The sequence below is a fragment of the Pecten maximus genome, chromosome 6 (assembly GCF_902652985.1).
Source record: "Pecten maximus chromosome 6, xPecMax1.1, whole genome shotgun sequence".
Lineage (NCBI taxonomy): Eukaryota > Metazoa > Mollusca > Bivalvia > Pectinida > Pectinidae > Pecten > Pecten maximus.
In genome coordinates, this window is record NC_047020.1 from 22,619,157 (window position 1) to 22,638,301 (window position 19,145).

Below are 19,145 nucleotides of genomic sequence, written 5' to 3' on the forward strand. Positions count from 1 at the left end.
TGATAGCGATGTCTTGATTTGGAGGGAGGGAGGGAGAGGGCGGGAAGTGCTATAGCAAAGTAAATATCAAATTAAAGAAGTAGTAATCCAATAAAAGATCACAAAATTAGTGTATTTTAGTAGTAAGAGATCATCAGAATTTGTTAATTTAATTTCAATATGATATTATGAAGAGAAAGAAAAAAAATATGTATATTCAAGGAAATCGCTAAATTTTAACCCGCCAAAGTTTAACTTTCAGTTTTCATGACCAAATCGCGAAATCGTATGACTATACAGTAATCTAGCTCATTTCTTCCAGTCGTCATTCAGTTTCTGTAGAAATATTACACCTTTACCAATTGCAGTTGGGTAAAGTAACTTTCTCTGATCTGATCAATTAAGGCGTTTAGGGATATGTCAGTTTCTAAACATCATGATGAATAAATGTATTGTTGCACGATTAAGAGTAACATATTATTTACCTTGTTACGGATGTGATTTGAGTTAGAAAAGCCAAACATTTATTGAAAGCAAGTGGAATGAGTAGGTTAACAAGAAAAAAATGTATAAATAAGTTTCTGAACATTCCCATAGTGTATTAAGTATTGTTTCTTTTTCAGTTTTACAGCGAAAACAGGATGAACTATCAACAAGTCCAACTCTAAAAAGACAAGAATTAGTTGTTAAGATTTAATGGTTTAGTTTATGTTGTAGCCACTGCAATTTTGTATTTTTAGTCTGTGAAAAGGGTGCTTCATATATTCATTTCCAAGTATCATCGTCTATTTCAAACATTTCATTCCATTTGCTTCTTCCTGCAGAAATAACATTGTTTTTTACATAAAATATTGTAAAAGTCTTGTTCCTTTCTATGCCTTCAAACTATTTCTATATTTATTGGAATGTATGAATAGCTTATTGATGTATATAAGGTATCATGGGTTAAGATATTCCTTACTACTGTGATAATTCATTGATAAGTAACATAATCTGTACACCAAATTTTTGAATTAATTCATTAAAAGTATATAACGTACAAGAATAATGGTCTTTTACAAGGCCATTTATAATTAAAATACCTTTACAAAACCATTCATTATGAAATATACTCTTATTACCTATCTTAAGAAGATTGTAATATTAAATAGGTTATTAACATACAAATATAAACATTGCAGCGTAGGTAAAAGGTTTCTTTTCTGAAAACAAAAAAGTTACAGTCAGACTTTTTTTCTTGCTCAAACATACAAGCATGCACGGAAGCTACGCCACTTAAAGATCATATATATAGTTAATTGGTATTGATATAATGTAACTGAAACCTGTGTTTGTGCTCCGTGTCAGGCCTTTTTTTGTGGTGCCTATTTAGGTGTCGAAAAAAACATACTTTTATTTTGATACGACCCCCAGAAATCGCTTAGTAAGTCCACGCACGAAGTACGCATCCGTTTATAACTAGAGATGTAAGTTGAGGGCACCTTTGAAGTATGATAAATGTCCAGAAAAAGGGTCTGCATCATCTGCATTGCCATTGTGATTATTTTGTTATATAAGTGTTTAAAAACAACAGAATATGTAAACACTTTAAAACACATCTCTCAAAAATAATTAAGAATGTGTTATTAAAAAAACATAACAATGACTACTAGTTTGACTATCATTTCATTGCACTTTAAAGTGCTTAAAATTGTATTTACGTTTCAATTTACCTTTCTCTATGAGTTCATCAACTGCCTTTTTAGTTGATTCTTTCTTTTCGTTGTTGCTTACGAATGTAAAACCTAAAGCTTTCAAAACTTTCTCCGACTCTTCTCTATCCTTTTTTTCTGCATTTCCCCTGCACATGCTAGTATTGCACTCCCTTTTTGTATCGTCCTTTACACTTTTGGGACTTGTGTAGAAGTTTCTAATACCAATATAAAGGGCAAGGCGCTTGCCTTCTTCGGTTCCTATTTTGTAATGGAAATCATTTCTGTCGAGAAAAGAGAAAATACAAAGACACATAACAATACACATTGTAAAGCAATTTGAACTGAATGAATTTCATAATGTTCACACTCAAGCTTTGACCTTTTCTAACAATGGGTTCAACGGCCTTCATCTATAATCTGTTGTACAGCTTATGAAGTGAAGAATTTAAAATCTCATTTAAACACATCATACCAGCATGCTACTGGTCAAATATCATCATCATGGCCTCTTGGTTATTTAGAAGAATTTGTTTAAACATTTGATATATATTACCTTTTAAGGAATTCAATGTTATTTATCTAAAAAAAATCTGGAAGCATTTTTTTTTTTTGAAATTGATCAGTGTTTAAAGGAAAGTTATATGGCATAAAGGGGAGGTAAGTTGGTAAATACTTTAAAAAGATAAAGAAAATGGCTGCAATTCGCAGATAACTGACACTGTCAATGTCTCTATTCCTAAGACATGTTACATTATTTGGGAAAACAGTGAGAAAAAACAGTCATGTCAATTTTGTAGGTATTTAATTTAATGTTCTATCAGAACAAGCTAGCCGTCATGTACACAATGCAATTTAACACAGCTTTGATATCGGGTTAAATGCAATGAAGTGTACAATCAACACAAATTAATTTTGTAGACAGAGTCATACTAGTCAAACTATTCTTTATCTGTATGTTGAATGAGTTTAACGAGCAGATAAATGTACAAATCAACCAATATAACACGACAGAACAACCCTCTTTTTGGCACATTCTGAATTTAAACCTGATCTTGTGATATGCACCAATACTAAATCTAAAAGATGTCAGTTACCCGCTTAACATCATTTTAATGCTAACCATGAAATGTGTACCAGATACATGAACACTTACAGGTTTTCAGTTTTTGGTGTTGCAGTATTGGGTGTCATCCCAGCGCCTATTACAGCCCCCGGTGCGGTTCCAGAGTGTGTACCACCTTTTTCTATCTCACAAATGCTATTCCCTCCTTAACAAATTTGAATATTAAATTGTAATTAATGTAACAAATAGACTATCAGTCCTATATACTTCTCTCTAATGAAGTTTTTAAAGAGGCTTGCCCGCAGAGAGATCAGAAAAATTGGCTAATAGAAAAAGATTTTTTACACATGACAGATTGTTGGAATTGTTGAGTTTTTCATTTTATTTTCCTTATAAAACGCTGAAAAGTGATATTAAAATCTCATTTTTTAATATTATTTATTTAATCGCAACCCGCGATAAGTCCCCGTTATAAAGTGGAGTCTAATTTATGATTGACACATCAAAGAAATAAGCACGTGCACAGTGCCGCACAGTGATAACTTCAAAGGCAGCGGCGATTTACAAAGAAGATTTGCCGTTATATTCCATACATTCCCCTCTCAGGTTGAGTTTTAAAACGTCTTTTAAATACATATTCTGTAATTGTTTTCAAGAAATAAAGTCGGAAAGCCTCTAATTTTGTCACATAGAAACGTATACTGAAGTTTATTTAGTGATCGGAGATGTGCCGTTTACCGGTCCGTCTGCGGGTAAGCCTCTTTAACAAGTGAGATGGGACAACCTTCTTTTGAAAAAAACAAAAAAAGTCATACTTGGCTATCCACTTACACAACCTTTGCCATTTTTACAATATCCTTATATTTCCTTTTTAAATATATCATCATGACGTCAAAAGGTTGATCTTAATTAGATATTCAATTTGAACACATATTACACCAAACATAGGTTCAAAATAGGTTTCACAAGAATAACTATAGAATATGATATGTAGTAGATATGTAAATATGAAGTAATACCACATTGGCACACCATGTATTGCGCATGTATTTTATTTCCGGGTTTAGGCCCGCTTTTTATGAGTTTTGACTTTAATATTGGAGTCCTGAACTTATATTTATACTTTCACTTCTTAGCATTGGACAATGGTTTCCTGGACTAGCCTGAACAAATTCTACAAAAATTACGCCTTTTATGAGTTTTTGGTGGATTAGCATGCTACATATATTTCCCTAATAACATTGAAGCATTACATTACTATCATGATAATTTCTTGACTGCTGATAGCGTCAACTTCTTGTACCAAAATTGCAGCAAATGACTTCAAGGTATATAAATACCTGTATTTATTTATAATACAGTCAAACAATAAACAAGAGACCCGAAAAGTATACAACAAGCTAATCTTGTTTTCAATAACAATAAACCAAACAATTTGTTTGGTTTATTGTTAAAGTGAAATTGTGGCAGCCATTTATATCATTAATGACAGCTAAAACAATAAATTGGGCTATCAAACCTGTGCTGTCCTGGTTATCTTGGTCCTCTTCAAACTTAAAAACATCATCATGGCGTGGAATGTCACATTCTGTGTCCACCAATTTCCTTACTTGATATCTACCGTCTTTAGTGGTTGGATCTTAACAAAAAGTATGCATGACTCATGTCCAACTGTTCATCACAGCAAATCGTACAAAATGTTATATCAATTGTCAACATATAGGGCAGTGGTCCAATTGTTAAAGAGGCTTACCCGCAGACGGACCGGTAAACGGCACATCTCCGATCACTAAATAAACTTCAGTACGAATTTCTATGTGACAAAATTAGAGGCTTTCCGACTTTATTTCTTGAAAACAATTACAGAATATGTATTTAAAAGACGTTTTAAAACTCAACCTGAGAGGGAAATGTATGGAATATAACGGCAAATCTTCTTTGTAAATCGCCGCTGCCTTTGAAGTTATCACTGTGCAGCACTGTGCACGTGCTTGTTTCTTTGATGTGTCAATCAAATTAGACTTATTGTGGGTTGCGATTAAATAAATAATATTTAAAAATGAGGTTTTAATATCACTTTTTAGCGTTTTATAAGGAAAATAAAATGAAAAACTCAACAATTCTAACAATCTGTCATGTGTAAAAAATCTTTTTCTATTAGCCAATTTTTTTTATCTCTCTGCGGGCAAGCCTCTTTAATAGAAAATTACCAATTTCGTATTATTTTCATTTACATATTTTGTGACAATGTAAAATTACATAAAATTCTACATATAGGTCCCTAAAGGCCTATTGACAAAAACCCCATCATTATCAATCAAACAATAATCAATATGAGTTTTTGTTGAAGCCTTCTCAATAGTTTTTTAAAAGAGTGAACATAAAAGGGACCCCATTTACTTACAGGAAATTCATTCAAAATATAAAGAAGGGCTAATTTTTTTCTGAAAAAAAAGGACCCTGTTGATATAAAACCCAGCAGAATCCCTGATATATGTGTATGTTCACCTATTAATCTAATTGAAATTAGACTTGTAATTTCCAATCCTCTACGATACTCTACGATACACTGCAAAACAGTGTATTGAAGTGTATCGCATAGTATTGTAGAGGAGCGAAAATTACAAGTCTAATTCTAATTAGATTGGTTCACCTATATGACAAATTGTATGTTATATACATCTTAAATGAATCAGTTCTTCAATTTTAATCAATATGAATACTTTTGAAATTGCTTAAAAGTCATGCTCTTATTTGTTCTTGATCTATTAAAATCGATTATGACTGTTGACATATTGAAATTTGGAGACGTCCAAAGCTCCGAACAAAACAACATACATGCAAAGTGGCAGAAAGATAATGCAACAACCTAAATATGTATTGCCAAATTTTCAATGGGAATATAATATATATTAGATTACGTTTTCTTTTGTCAGTTATCAGTTACATAATATTTTGGACAAAGAAGAAATCATAAAAGTGTGGAAAATTTAAAAAAAATGTCAAGCAAGTCTCCCCTTTATCAAAACTATAAAGATGATTTTAAACAGTACTACAAAAACAATAAAAATTGTATTTTTAGGTAGTAGTTGAAAAACCAACCGTGGACCTTTCTGAATAATGGTTATGTCTCGCTTGTCCCATGAAATACTGACCTTTATCTAGGCATATGTGATGTAAGATGGCTCTTTTTGCTTTTAACAGCTTCTCTGGCTCTTTCTCATATATCTCAAGTACTCCAGTTATGATCTTGCTATCTTGCAATGCATCTTCATAATATCTCTTATGTTTTACTGTAATCAAAATTTTCACACGGGAAAATTGTATCCATAGCTGTCATGCATATATATAATTTAATATGTCTTGTAAATAATCACTTCCACCATTAAAATACACTGGGTAACAATCGCTACTTCATATATAGTTTATATGTCTTTGGAGACTTGGTATCACTATCAGAATATATCGGTCATGAAATGTTGATAATCTATTCATGCAATTCATCACAACATTGGAAAGGAAACGCAAAGGAGGTGACACAGCAAGTTTGATTTCACACATTCGTTAACATGAGCTAAAACTACTTCTTGTCAAGAATATCTGTCTAGTGCGTGGACGTCCTCATATCAGTCTGGCTGTTGCCTTTACTATCTAGTTATGTGTGTGATGTACAAAATGTAAACAGGTTAGGGAAAACCACCAACTTGCGTATCATACGCAAACTTATTCTAAAACCAATTATACGCGAATTGAGGTACAACTTTGCTAATGAAAATGGCGAAAATCACTTCAAACTTTACTTTTTAAACATTCGTCAAAGTCACATTTATTTAGTCATGAAACATCATACAAATGCAAAAATAAACATCACTTGCGTGTTGGAAAGTAAAAAAGTATCCAACACTTCCGGTAGAGTAACAAGTTTCAACGCTTTCAATAAACATCTTTTAGAAAAATATTATTTGCCTTGTCATAGATTATTGCGCCTTGAAATAATTTATTGCAAAATTGTTTAAGCGATAATGGCTACTTTTAGTATCAAAACTTTACTCCAACTTTCGAATTATGCGCGAGGTTGCATATTTACTGTATATAGCCAGTTACTTGTACGTATAACGCCGAATCTGATCCAGGTTAGAAAAACAATGTCTCTATTTTCATACTTTGGTTAAGTTTGTTACCCATGCCTTCTGAACTATTTTGTTATAAACTTAAATTTTGAAGCGTAGAGTACATGTTAACATCTATGGATAACCGAAACCAGCTCCCACGAAAAAGACAATGTCGTAGGTAACAGAATATGTAATTGAAACGGTACTTCTAAAAGCATACGAGACTTTAATTTTGATTTCTTTTGTTTTCAGATAAATCCATGTGCTATAACTGTGACAGTGCGGTGTGGCAACTGATAAGCTGTATCAACTGAAAGACTAAGGGAAATGTTCCCCGTTGAAATGTTTAATATTTGCTATTTTTTTCTAGATTGTCTTAGTTACGAGCCTTGCGTGTGTTCCAAATATGTAAAATAAAGCGCAATTTAATAAAGTAATAATTTTGGAAACACGGATCGAATTCTTACCCGCATTATATACATGTATTTGTATACGCCTTCTAAGCGTATCGGGTCGGATATAACACTATATTTGGAAGTAAACAGACAATCACGTGACAGAATGATACCCGTAAAGCAAAACGCATTTTTTTTCCGATCCATTCAAAGAAGTTCACACGTGCCCGTTTCATTTTGATTCAAACATATTTATTGTTAAACTTATAACAAAGGATCAGGCACAACATTAAAAACTTATCTACGCCGTGTCCAAAACACATTTCCGTATAGAGGACTAGTGCTACAGGACTTCCGGTGACGTCACCACGTGCAATGGACGTTTTCCAAAAACGAGCGCAGTAACTTTTCTCTGAAAACACAATTTTAGACATACCCATCGAACTTTTGTCGGATGTTATAGGGGATTATTGCATTGGAGATCACTTAGCGAGTCATGGGGGTGAGTGTCACAACATGGAGAGTCAGAATTGGAACATTTTGTGGGGGTGAACGCAATTCTAAATGTACCGCCAATGGCGCCATTGGAGGCTTCACTGTGAGTTCGCCCAGCCCAAGACTAGTGATACTGACAGCTCTACTGCTGGTGACGTTTGGATGTATTGAGACTAATCCTGGCCCAGCTCCAGGTGCAAAAAATACGAACGACAACATGAGACAAACTAGATTAGCTTCTTTCACAGAAAAACAAGACAAGGGAAATAACTCCGATGAGTCTGAAGTGATGAGAACTCTTCTTGATATGAAAGCAGAAATGGTCAGCTTCATGGCGGAGATTCGTGATGGATTGTTCGAGGTACGGGACAAAATAGAAAAGGTAGAGCGGAAACTGGACGAAAGAATAGACAATTTAGAGCTAGAGACAAACGAACTTAACACTGAAGTAAATAATATTGCCCAAAAAACATATGAACTCGAAAAAGAAACCAAAAGACGCAATATTATGGTGTTTGGTGTTCCTGAAAAAGACGGGTTTGAAACATTCGAAGAAACGAAACAGAAGGTAAAAACATTGTTTGCTGATAAAATGGATCTCTGTGAAAGTGTTGTTGAGGGACTAGAGTTTGACCACGTGCAACGTGTTGGTCGTAAAGCAAGTAGACCCCGACCCATTCGTGTTCAATTTCTCAAATTCTCCGACAAACTCACGATCCTAAAAGCAAAAACGAAACTGGATAAAAATGGTCAGATTAGAATTAATGAAGATTTCCCATTCCAAGTAAAGGAGGAGAGGAGGAAGTTGAGCCCGTTCTTTGCAGAAGCCAGAGAGAAAGGATCTAAAGTAGCAATGCGCTATGACAAGCTATTGATTGATGGGAAACTATACAGGTACAGCAGGGATTCGGACAACATTGTGCCAGTACAACGGTCAAATGTGCAGGATAAATAGCGGGGAGGCCAAGGTCCACAGTGTGTAAATAGTGCAGTACCAGCTACTTTTAACTCGGATAAAAACTGTTTGAAATGTATTGTGTGGAATATTGAAGGTTTATTATATAAACTCAAACATCATTTTCATGAATTAAATGAAGTGGTAAAAGATACAGATATCTTTGCATTCACTGAAACATTTCAAAAGAAACCTAAGGAACTTAACAATGCCTTTAAGGGGTGTATTGCTTTTGAAAATATGAGAAAACTTAATCTGAATAAAGCATCTGGAGGTGTGGCTGTATTTATCAAATCCGAACTTGAACCATTTGTGACGCAAATAAAGCCTGAGAAATATGATGAAATGATATGGTTAAAGATCGACTTAAACAGAACTGGTGCAACTTCGAACATTATTATTGGGGTTGTTTATTTACCACCTGAAGGTTCAGTGTTCTATTATGATAAACAAAGTGATAGTGGTATAACAATGCTTGAAACTGCCATTAACGATATGAAGAGTGAATTTAGTGGTTATGATGTTGTAGTAGCTGGTGACTTAAATGCCAGATCAGGTACCCTAAGAGACTTTATTATTGATGATGATACAGACTATATTCCTGGTCTAGAGTATGCATATACAGACACACAAAATGTGCGTACAATCCGTAACAATACTGACTCACATCTAAATAACTTTGGGTATGAACTAGTTGAAATGTGTGCTGTACATAATATGTTGATCGCAAATGGGAGAATCCCTCCTGACAACGAAGGAAATCTTACATATATCAGTGGCACGAGTGGTAGTCAGATAGATTATGTGCTTGCGGATGGGTCATTGTTTAGGCATATTGAAAAATTAGATGTATTGTCTTGTGACATTTCTAAGCACTTCCCTGTATGTTTTGAGATAAAAATTGCAGACAGTCCTCTAGATAATGACCCATCTACAGACACTGGTAGTACTGTATACAACAAATTTAAGTGGAAACCTGAAAATTCAGTTACCTTCTCATTAGAAGTAAATAGCGATGAATTTAAAGAGAGGTTTAACAGTGTATTGCTAGGCAATGATACAGATGTAGATACCCTGACTTGTGAAATCACCGAATTACTTTGGGATGTGGGTACTAAAGCCAAAATGAAATGTTCGAAGGTTAAGCCTACTGTCCGAAATGCCTTGTGGTTCGACAAAGAGTGCGAGGAATTAAAACATAGAAAGTGTACACTTTTAAATGACTTTCGAAAGACTAATAGTCCGGAATTCCTTGAAAAGTACATCAATGCCAAAAAATCATATCAATCTATGTGCCAGAGTAAACGCAAAGACTACAATGCAACACTTGAAAGTGAGCTTATAACATCTGCAAGTAACAAAAACTCTTGTGTTTTCTGGAATAAAATAAAGTGTATTCTCAAACGAGGGAACTTTGTCACTAACAATATCAACCCAAGTGATTGGAGAAATTATTTTAAAGATCTTCTGAATCCAGTAGGTCAATCTGTTGAAGATGAATTCACCACGAATGTGTCAGACTTTCTATGTGAGCATAATCAACACTGTGAGACGTGTGTGCCTCCAACTTAAATTCACCACTTAATGACAATATAACGGATGGTGAAGTAACGGCCGCAGTCAGAAGTCTGAAAAACAGTAAATCACCCGGTGAGGATGCCATTCCTGGAGAATTCTACAAAAGAACTCTACATATAGGTATGAGCAAATTACTCTGTAAACTTTTCAATCTTATCCTTAGTAATGGCAAAGTCCCAAAAGCTTGGTACACAGGTATCATTATTCCGTTATTTAAAAAAGGCGATGTCAATAACACTGGCAACTACAGAGGAATATCATTATTATCAGTGATGAGTAAAATATTTACAAAAATTGTATGTGCACGTCTAACTAACTGGACAGCAAGGAACAATATTCTACCGGAAGAGCAGGCCGGTTTCCGCAAAGGTTACTCAACAGTGGACCAAATATTCAATCTACAATCTTTAGTACAGAAATACCTTTCTAAAAAAGGAAAGAAGTTTTATTGTGCATTTGTAGATTTTGCCAAAGCATTTGACTGTGTCGACCAAAATAAATTATTCTATGCAATGATACACAACAATCTACATGGACGGATATTATCTGTGCTACATGACATGTACTCGAATGTTAAGGCTGAAGTTAAACTGTCTGACGGCTCGTTATCACATCCATTTGATTGTAGTTCTGGAGTGAGGCAAGGATGTATTTTAAGTCCACTACTATTTGCCATTTATATTAACGAACTTTCACACATGCTAAATGAGGAATTTGAGTATCGTACAGGGATCTGTGTATCAGATGTGTTCCGAAACCTAACCCACCTGCTATTCGCAGATGACTTAGTACTGATAAGTGATACGGTTATTGGTCTACAGAGAAAACTTGACATTCTGGCAAAATACTGCAAGAAGTGGAATATGAAGGTCAACTTGGATAAAACCAATGTGATTGTGTTTAAAAATGGTGGACATCTCTCAGCATCTGAAAAGTGGTTTTATAATGGTAACACCATCACAAATGTTAGTTACTATAAATATCTAGGGCTTCTCTTCTCGTGTCGTCTGAAATGGAGTAAAGCATGTAAAACGCTTGCCCAACAAGCGTCCAAGGCATTAAATATGGTAAAAAGTTGTCTCGTGAAACTTGGTAGAAGAGATCCCAAGGTGGCATTCAAACTATTTGATTCCATGATTTCTCCGATCCTATTCTATGGAGCTGAAATATGGGGAACTGAATACCAAAAGGACATAGAAGCTGTCCATCAAAGATTCTGTAAATGGATCCTATGTACTGGTATCAACACCAATAATAATATAGCCATTGGAGAGTGTGGACGTCACGAGTTGTGTGTGAAGTACATGAGTAAACCTATTAAGTACTTATTGCGTCTATTCAAAATGGACCAAAATCGTCTCCCTAAACAATGTTATATGATGCTCCACAACCTGGATCAACATGGGAAAACTACATGGTGCACCAAAATCAAACACCTCCTTTTTAGCAATGGTTTTGGATTAGTGTGGCAATTCCAATATGTAGGTGATGTCAAGACATTTATGGAGTTGTTCAGGCGTCGACTCTGTGACATCAATTTACAAAAATGGTCAGAATACATTCATAACTCGTCAAAGTGTGATTTTTACTGCAAAATCAAACCATATATTATGACAGAGCAATATTTAAGTAACATGTCGTTCACCTTAAGGTATGCCCTTGCCAATCTTCGCTGCTCCACACACAGACTAGAAATCGATCTAGGTAGGAAAATAGGCATTCCACGTGAGGAGAGGCTGTGCAAAATCTGTAATTCTAAGGAGGTGGAGGATGAACTTCATTTTATGTTGAAGTGCCCAATACTGAGGGATATACGAGTTGCATTCATTCCCCGTTGGTGCTTTAGTTTTTTTCCCTAGGTAACTTGGTGAAATTACTCGGGTCAGATGATAACTTAATATTGAGAAATGTTGCAATCTTTATTAAGAAGGCAAATGATGTAAAATATGAAATATTAACCATGACATAATAGTCCTCAGACATTATGCCAGTAAAATAACTAATTCTGGAATTACTCATGATCAATTAAAACAAACATTTAACTTAATATGACATTTTAAGAGACAGAAGTCAATATCCATTTGTGAAACCAGAATAGTCTATAGATAGCATGAATTAACTGAAGTACAGTGTAATTCCAAGATGAAATGAAATATTGAGCATTGGAAAATGTAATTATATCATATTACAATTGTATATATATTTTATGTGATGTCAAAAATGTATTGTATATTGAAATGGTACTGTGGGCTGGAGGCCTGTAATGTGCAAATAAAACCATTATTATTATTATTATTATTATTATACTAGTGCTACAATGAAAACATGCATATTTTTACAATAATACAACATGTGTTTTAGTTTTTACATATATAAAGACATTTATTTGAATTTAGGTTCACGATAAGAGCATGATTTCCAAACTGAGTAAATTTTGGATAAGAGTGTCCCTATTTATCACCGCTTTACTATATGTAACCACAAACACGTGCTTTTTGTAAAAAAAATTACACCATTCATGATAGATAAACGATGCTCGTGTACTTCTTTACTTCATTCTTGAGACAAGAAGGATCGGAAAACGTTTAATTGTTGTCATTTTCTCACATTTTTGTTTCTTTGTTTTTTTTTTCTTATATATAGAATGAGTTTTGCACTGAAAGCTCACTGGCTCCGATTGATCACGTGACATTCTGTTATGTTTACGAATAACGATTATCCGCGAAAGCGATCAAAACTTCAGGCTTTTGAAAAATAAATATTGTGTTGTTGTGGAAGAAAAAAATGTTAAAAAGACGCGAAACCGATCTTTAAATACGGTTGAAATTAAAGACCAAGACCAAGGTACAATAAAGAAAGATGCGTGGGTCCATTGACTAATTAAAACGGTTTTACATGTCCATCAACGAAAACAACCTTAACACAAATGATTTACATTGTAGTATCATTTCCATGCTGCCATCATGTATACCGTTGTGTCAGCCGCGGTAAATTTGAAAAAGCATTCTGATTGGTTATAGAAAATGTGTTTAACCAATCAGAACGCTTGTTCAAATTTACCGCGGCTGACACGACATGGGAAAATCTGCTATCAGTATGCATAAAAAGTCCCGGGGCCGTCGATAGGTGCTCGTATACATAAAGTAAGTGTATGTAACAGTTGTATTCGGTGATCTGATGAAGCGTACCTCTTGATTAACCCGTGGACTTCGTATTTAAAGCTATGTCCAATAGAGTCAAAGTGTGGTGACCCCGATACGTCAACTTGTCCGACTAAACAAAATCGAGGGGATTTTGAAGTTTCACGCCCGATTTCGTAAACTAATATCGAGAAATCAACAACATGTTACGGCTTATTTTAAAGATTGACCATTTCTCTTCAATTTAAGTCCTACTTCGAAAAAATCCACCCAAAACAACCGAAGCTACGGTACTTAGAAATAAATACATCAGATTTCAAGCCAGGGGGAGTTCAGAACCTTTCTCATTTATATGTACTCTATATGTTATTATTTTATAAAACGAGTCAGGCACCTGTGCTAAGTGTATTATTATTGTCACATTTAGTTAAAAGGAGCGGTCCTTCGCAGGAGCGGGTGCTCCTTCTGCTCCTGCAAGCGCTCCTGCAGGTTTCTGTATAAAACAGGCGAGAGCGGAGGGGAAGTTTGAGTTTTACATGCTAAGGTCTGGATTTTACTGGTATTCCTTATGCGAGAGCGCTGTTGCGAGTTTTTGACATTATGTTTATTTCTTTTGCACTTAAGTGCAAAAACGTAGTGCAAACGTTTTTGCACTTAAGTAGTGTATGTATTTTATCCTAAAACGGCCGCCATATGGAACTGTACTACGATGTTGAATTGTGATTTCTCGACGGCCCACTCTATTTTTTGTCTAACGCTACATCGAAGACGCCTACTGAGGGCTACGGGACTCCGATTCGACAGTTCCGTAGTTTTCGCTACACCTATTTATAATTTCGGTCACCCACCTTCCATAAGGGGTCGCGGTGGCCGAGTGGTAAAGGTGTCCCGACACTTTATCACTAGCCCTCCACCTCTATAGGTTGCTAGTTCGAAACCTACGTGGGACAGGTACCGACCGCGTAGGCCGGTGATTTTTCTCCGGGTACTCCGGTGTAACGTTGAAAATGGACCCCCGTGGAAAACGGTTCCATTTTCAACGTTGAAAATGGAACCGGGACGCCGTAGAAAACTGACTCTCCTGTTGAAAATGGACCCCATCAGGTCTCTCTTTTCCACGTGTAGCCTTTTGAAAACGGAACCCGTTGAAAAGTGTGCCACATGTACATGTTGCTCTGAATAACAGCACTGTTATAAGATACACGTCTGTATACATTTTAACAAGCATAAAATATTGATCGATATTGATTAACAATTCGATCTTTGGTGACCCATATAACGACCTTAGGTATATCTTCAAATTGTAATGCGATATACAAATAAAATGTAAACGATATTGATCAACATTGATAAACAATTTGACCTTTGACCTTAGTTGACCCATATTATGACCTTTGGTACAACTTATCACTATGATAAGATATTGATATAACACGTACAAGATATTGATCGACACTGATTAACAATTTGACCTGTGACCTTTGGTGACCCAAATAATGACCTGTGGTATAACTCATCATTGTTATCAGATATGCATATGACATGTACACGATATTGATCGACATTGGTTGATAATTTGACCTGTGACCTTTGGTGACCCATATAATGACCTTTGGTATATCTTCAAACTGTAATATGACATGCATATGATATGTAGACGATATTGATCAACATTGATAAAATATTTGACTTTCGACCTTTGGTGACATATATTATGACCTTTGGTATAATTTATCACTATGATAAGATATTCATGTAACAAGTACACGATATTGATCGACATTGATTAACAATTTGACATGTGACCTTTGGTGACCCGTATAATGACCTTTGGTATAAATTATGACTTATATAAGTTATGCATATATGTAACATGAACAAGATATTGATCGACACTGATTGACGATGTGACCTGTGACCTTTGGTAACCGATATAATAACCTTTGGTTTATCTTCAAACTGTAATAAGATATGCATATAAAATGTATACGATATTGATCGATATTTACCTTTGACCTTGGTTGACTCTTATAAAGACCTTTCGTATAAATTCAAACAATAATAAGATAATCATGTATATGATATTCATCGACATAGATAAACAATTTGTCCTATTAAGCGTTCTTTTTTTTTCATAAACTGAGATCCACTGTAACATTTGAATATGGAACCGGTGTCATTTTAAACATATAATATGGGAATGGTTCAGTATGTTGTGGGGTCCATTTTCAACGTTGAATATGGAACCGGTGTCATTTTCAGCAAATGATATGGAAATGGGTCTGTATGTCGTGGGCTCCATTTTCAACGTTGCATATGGAACCAGGGTCATTTTTTAAAAAATAATATAGAAATGGGTCAGTATGTCGTGGGGTCCATTTTCAACGTTGAATATGGAGTGGCCCTCCAACGGGCCCTTGTTTTATCATGGTAGACTAGTACCACAAAGTGGGTATTGACGCAACTGACATAGTCCTTGGGAGTTGTGTATAACTGGAGGTTTTTATTTCCTTGTAAAGTATCATCTCGGCATCTTCTGTTGTAATTTTTAGTTTTTAACACTCATAATTTTGGTCCGCTCACTGTGATGCCCTTTGAAATGTTCACAAATATTGTCCAGGCTTTTCCGTAATTTCACATCAGATCCATCATCAATTCATCCATCATGAGTTCTATAGAGCCAGCCTTGTCCGACAGCTCACAATGCCATGTCAGTGCATGGACACCACGACATACTGACCCATTTCCATATCATTTGCTGGAAATGACCCTGGTTCCATATTCAACGTTGAAAATGGACCCCACAACATACCGACCCATTTCCATATCATTTGCTGAAAATGACCCTGGTTCCATATTCAACGTTGAAAATGGACCCCACAACATACTGACCCGATTCCATATCATTTGCTGAAAATGACCCCGGTTCCAAATTCAACGTTAAAAAATGGACCCCATAACTTTCAAAATGACACCAGTTCCATATTCAAACGCTACAGTGGATCTCGGTTTATAAATAATTTACCGAAAACATGATTGAACAAATCTTTGTCAATCAATATCGTATACATGTTTTATGAATAGCTTATAATAGTTAAACTTTATACAAAATGTAATTATATGTGTCACCAAAGGTCAAAGGTCAATGTCGATCAATATCGTATACATTGTACATTGAAATATGCATATCATATAACAGTTTGAAGTTTATACCAAAGGTCATTAAAATGGACACAAAAGGTCACAATTCAGATTCTTCATAAATATGGACCAATGTCGTATACACCATGTACATTTCATATGCATATCTTATAACTGTGACAAGTTATACCAAAGGTCATTATGGTAGCAGTGTACAGTAGAAATGCCAACTTCTGAAAAATATGGCACATGTTTTAGAAATGTAAACATTGCCAGTTAACCCTACATATTATCTCTAATAAAGTATATATATTTGTAATCTGTACAACATTTGCAATTTCAATACAGCTCTGAAGGATCAGTAAACTTATATTTTCTGTGATTTTTAGAGCTGTGAATACCATGGTAACAGCTTAGAAAATGCTCAAAAATTGCAAAATAGTATGATATTTGACCCAAATGACACAATTCTCTACACAATTTTTTTTCTGAAACCTATTTGAAATTAAATATCTCTATCCCAAAGATAGAATTAATCTTGTTTTGACACATGTTGTAAATTAGGCTTTCCTGCTATCTTACTTTTCGGTGGGCTTCCATTTTTTGCTGTAGACAAAACTAAATTTTCTGTGTAAACACACTTTCGGAAAATCCGGAAATTTAAAATCCGGAACCAATTTATTAAGTTTTGTTTTAACAAATGTGAAGCCTGTTTGTACTCCTTCATACTGAATATACCAATTATAATGTACATTTTTTTCCATTTTTTATGCATATCATAATACAGGAGTTATTTGCTTAACAAACAAAAATCGTCCATGGCCAGCCTATCCTACTGTAGTGTGCTACCTATCTGGGTCGCCAAAGGTCAAAGGTTAAATTGTTTATCAATGTCGATCAATATCGTGTACATGTTATATGCATATCTGATAACAGTGATGAGTTATAGGAAGGTCATTATATGGGTCACCAAGGGTCAAAGGTCAAATTATTACTCAATGTCGATCAATATCGTATACTTTTCATATGCATATCATATGACAGTTTGAATCTATACCAAAGGTCATTATATGGGTCACAAAAGGTCACAGGTCAAATTCTAATTAATTTGGACCAATGTCATATACATTTCATATGCATATCTTATAACGGTGATAAGCTATACGAAAGGTCATTATATGGGTAACCAAGGGACAAAGATCAAATTATTACTCAATGTCGATCAATATCGTATACATTTCATATGCATATCATTTTACAGTTTGTATATATATACCAAAGGTCATTATATGGGTCACCAAAGGTCACAGGTCAAATTCTTAATTAATTTGGACCAATGTCATATACATTTCATATGCATATCTTATAACGGTGATAAGTTATACGAAAGGTCATTATCTGGGTCACCAAGGGTCAAAGGTCAAATTGTTAATCAATGTCAATCAATATCTTGTACTTGTATAGGGACATCTTACAACTGTATTTAAAGTGATGCTAATGGTCATTATCTTGGTCAGTAGTTGTCACGAGTTAAAGTGTTAATCAATGTACATAAGTATTATATACATTTTATATACACTTCTCATAACAGCCTAATGTAATATCAAAGGTCACCTGAGGTCACAGGCCATTTTATTTTACCAATGTCCTTCAATATCGTTTATACATTGTATTATGTAAGCATATTTTATGGCAACGTCTATGACAATATAAACTGGCACCGAGATCCAATACTTTTATGTGGTTTCACTATTCAACGGGGTCCATTTTCAACGGGTGTGTAACGAAAATTTGATATTTGGTTCCGTTTTCCACGGCATCCCGTTCCATTTTCAACGTTGAAAATGGAACCATTTCCACGGGGAACAATTTCCACGGGGGTCTATTTTCAACGTTACACCGGCTCACTTCCACCTCCAAACCTGGCACGTAATTAAATGACCCTGACTGTTTTTAGGACGGTCCGTACTTTCGTTCTTTTCAAAACACGTGTTCAGTTACTTACTACATGCCCTTACAGATAAGCATATGATACGAACTCCTGTCCCTTACGACACTGTCAGTACATTTGTACAAATATGAAAACAGAGACAAGTTGTTTTCTTTCCTGGATCGCCGTCGGCCATATGCATGTTAGCATTGTGTAGCTCTACGATTCGGTACAGTGGTAGTATACGCAAGTTGGCGATTTCCCCCAACCTGATCAAGTTAAAACGAAACCAAGTGTTAATGCCATGTTAACCAAGCTCATTTGTGGTCATTAGATTTTAGCAAACATACCGGCTTTTTCTGACAAAGTAGCCATTATCAAACCAAGTGGCCTCGTCGACAACGTCAGTAACTAAAACCTGCTTCCTTGTTCTGGTTAATTGGAAGTGTGCACCCACCCATGTAACAGTGTGTATGTACAGATAAATAGATAATACGTGGCTAGTATATTACAATACAAGCACAGGTGCCTGACTCGTTTTATAAAATAATAACATATAGAGTACATATTTCTCATTTATATGTACTCTATATGTTATTATTTTATAAAACGAGTCCGGCACCTGTGATACAAGGTTTGTTTTGGTACCAGGCTTAGGAAATC

At 35.0% G+C, this 19,145-nt stretch overlaps 1 protein-coding gene across 1 annotated transcript; it reads right to left on the reverse strand.

Moving 5' to 3' along the window:
• Positions 1-744: 744 nt before the first annotated feature.
• LOC117330099 lies at positions 745-18,922 on the reverse strand. The gene is made up of 6 exons (XM_033888318.1): positions 18,833-18,922; positions 5,892-6,029; positions 4,256-4,375; positions 2,827-2,941; positions 1,692-1,954; positions 745-797 (listed from the first exon to the last, which is right to left on the reverse strand). Exons 1-6 carry the CDS (start codon positions 18,855-18,857, stop codon positions 745-747), a joined length of 714 nt encoding a protein of 237 aa, XP_033744209.1. The 5' UTR covers positions 18,858-18,922.
• Positions 18,923-19,145: the final 223 nt, after the last annotated feature.

Coding starts and splice junctions, on each gene's coding strand:
- LOC117330099 (XM_033888318.1), bottom strand. CDS start 18,857: ATGGCTACTTTGTCAGAAAAAGCCG. Junction 6,030..18,832: donor TACTTTGTCAGAAAAAGCCG/GTATGTTTGCTA, acceptor TTTTGATTACAG/TAAAACATAAGAGATATTAT. Junction 2,942..4,255: donor AGATAACCAGGACAGCACAG/GTTTGATAGCCC, acceptor AAATTTGTTAAG/GAGGGAATAGCATTTGTGAG.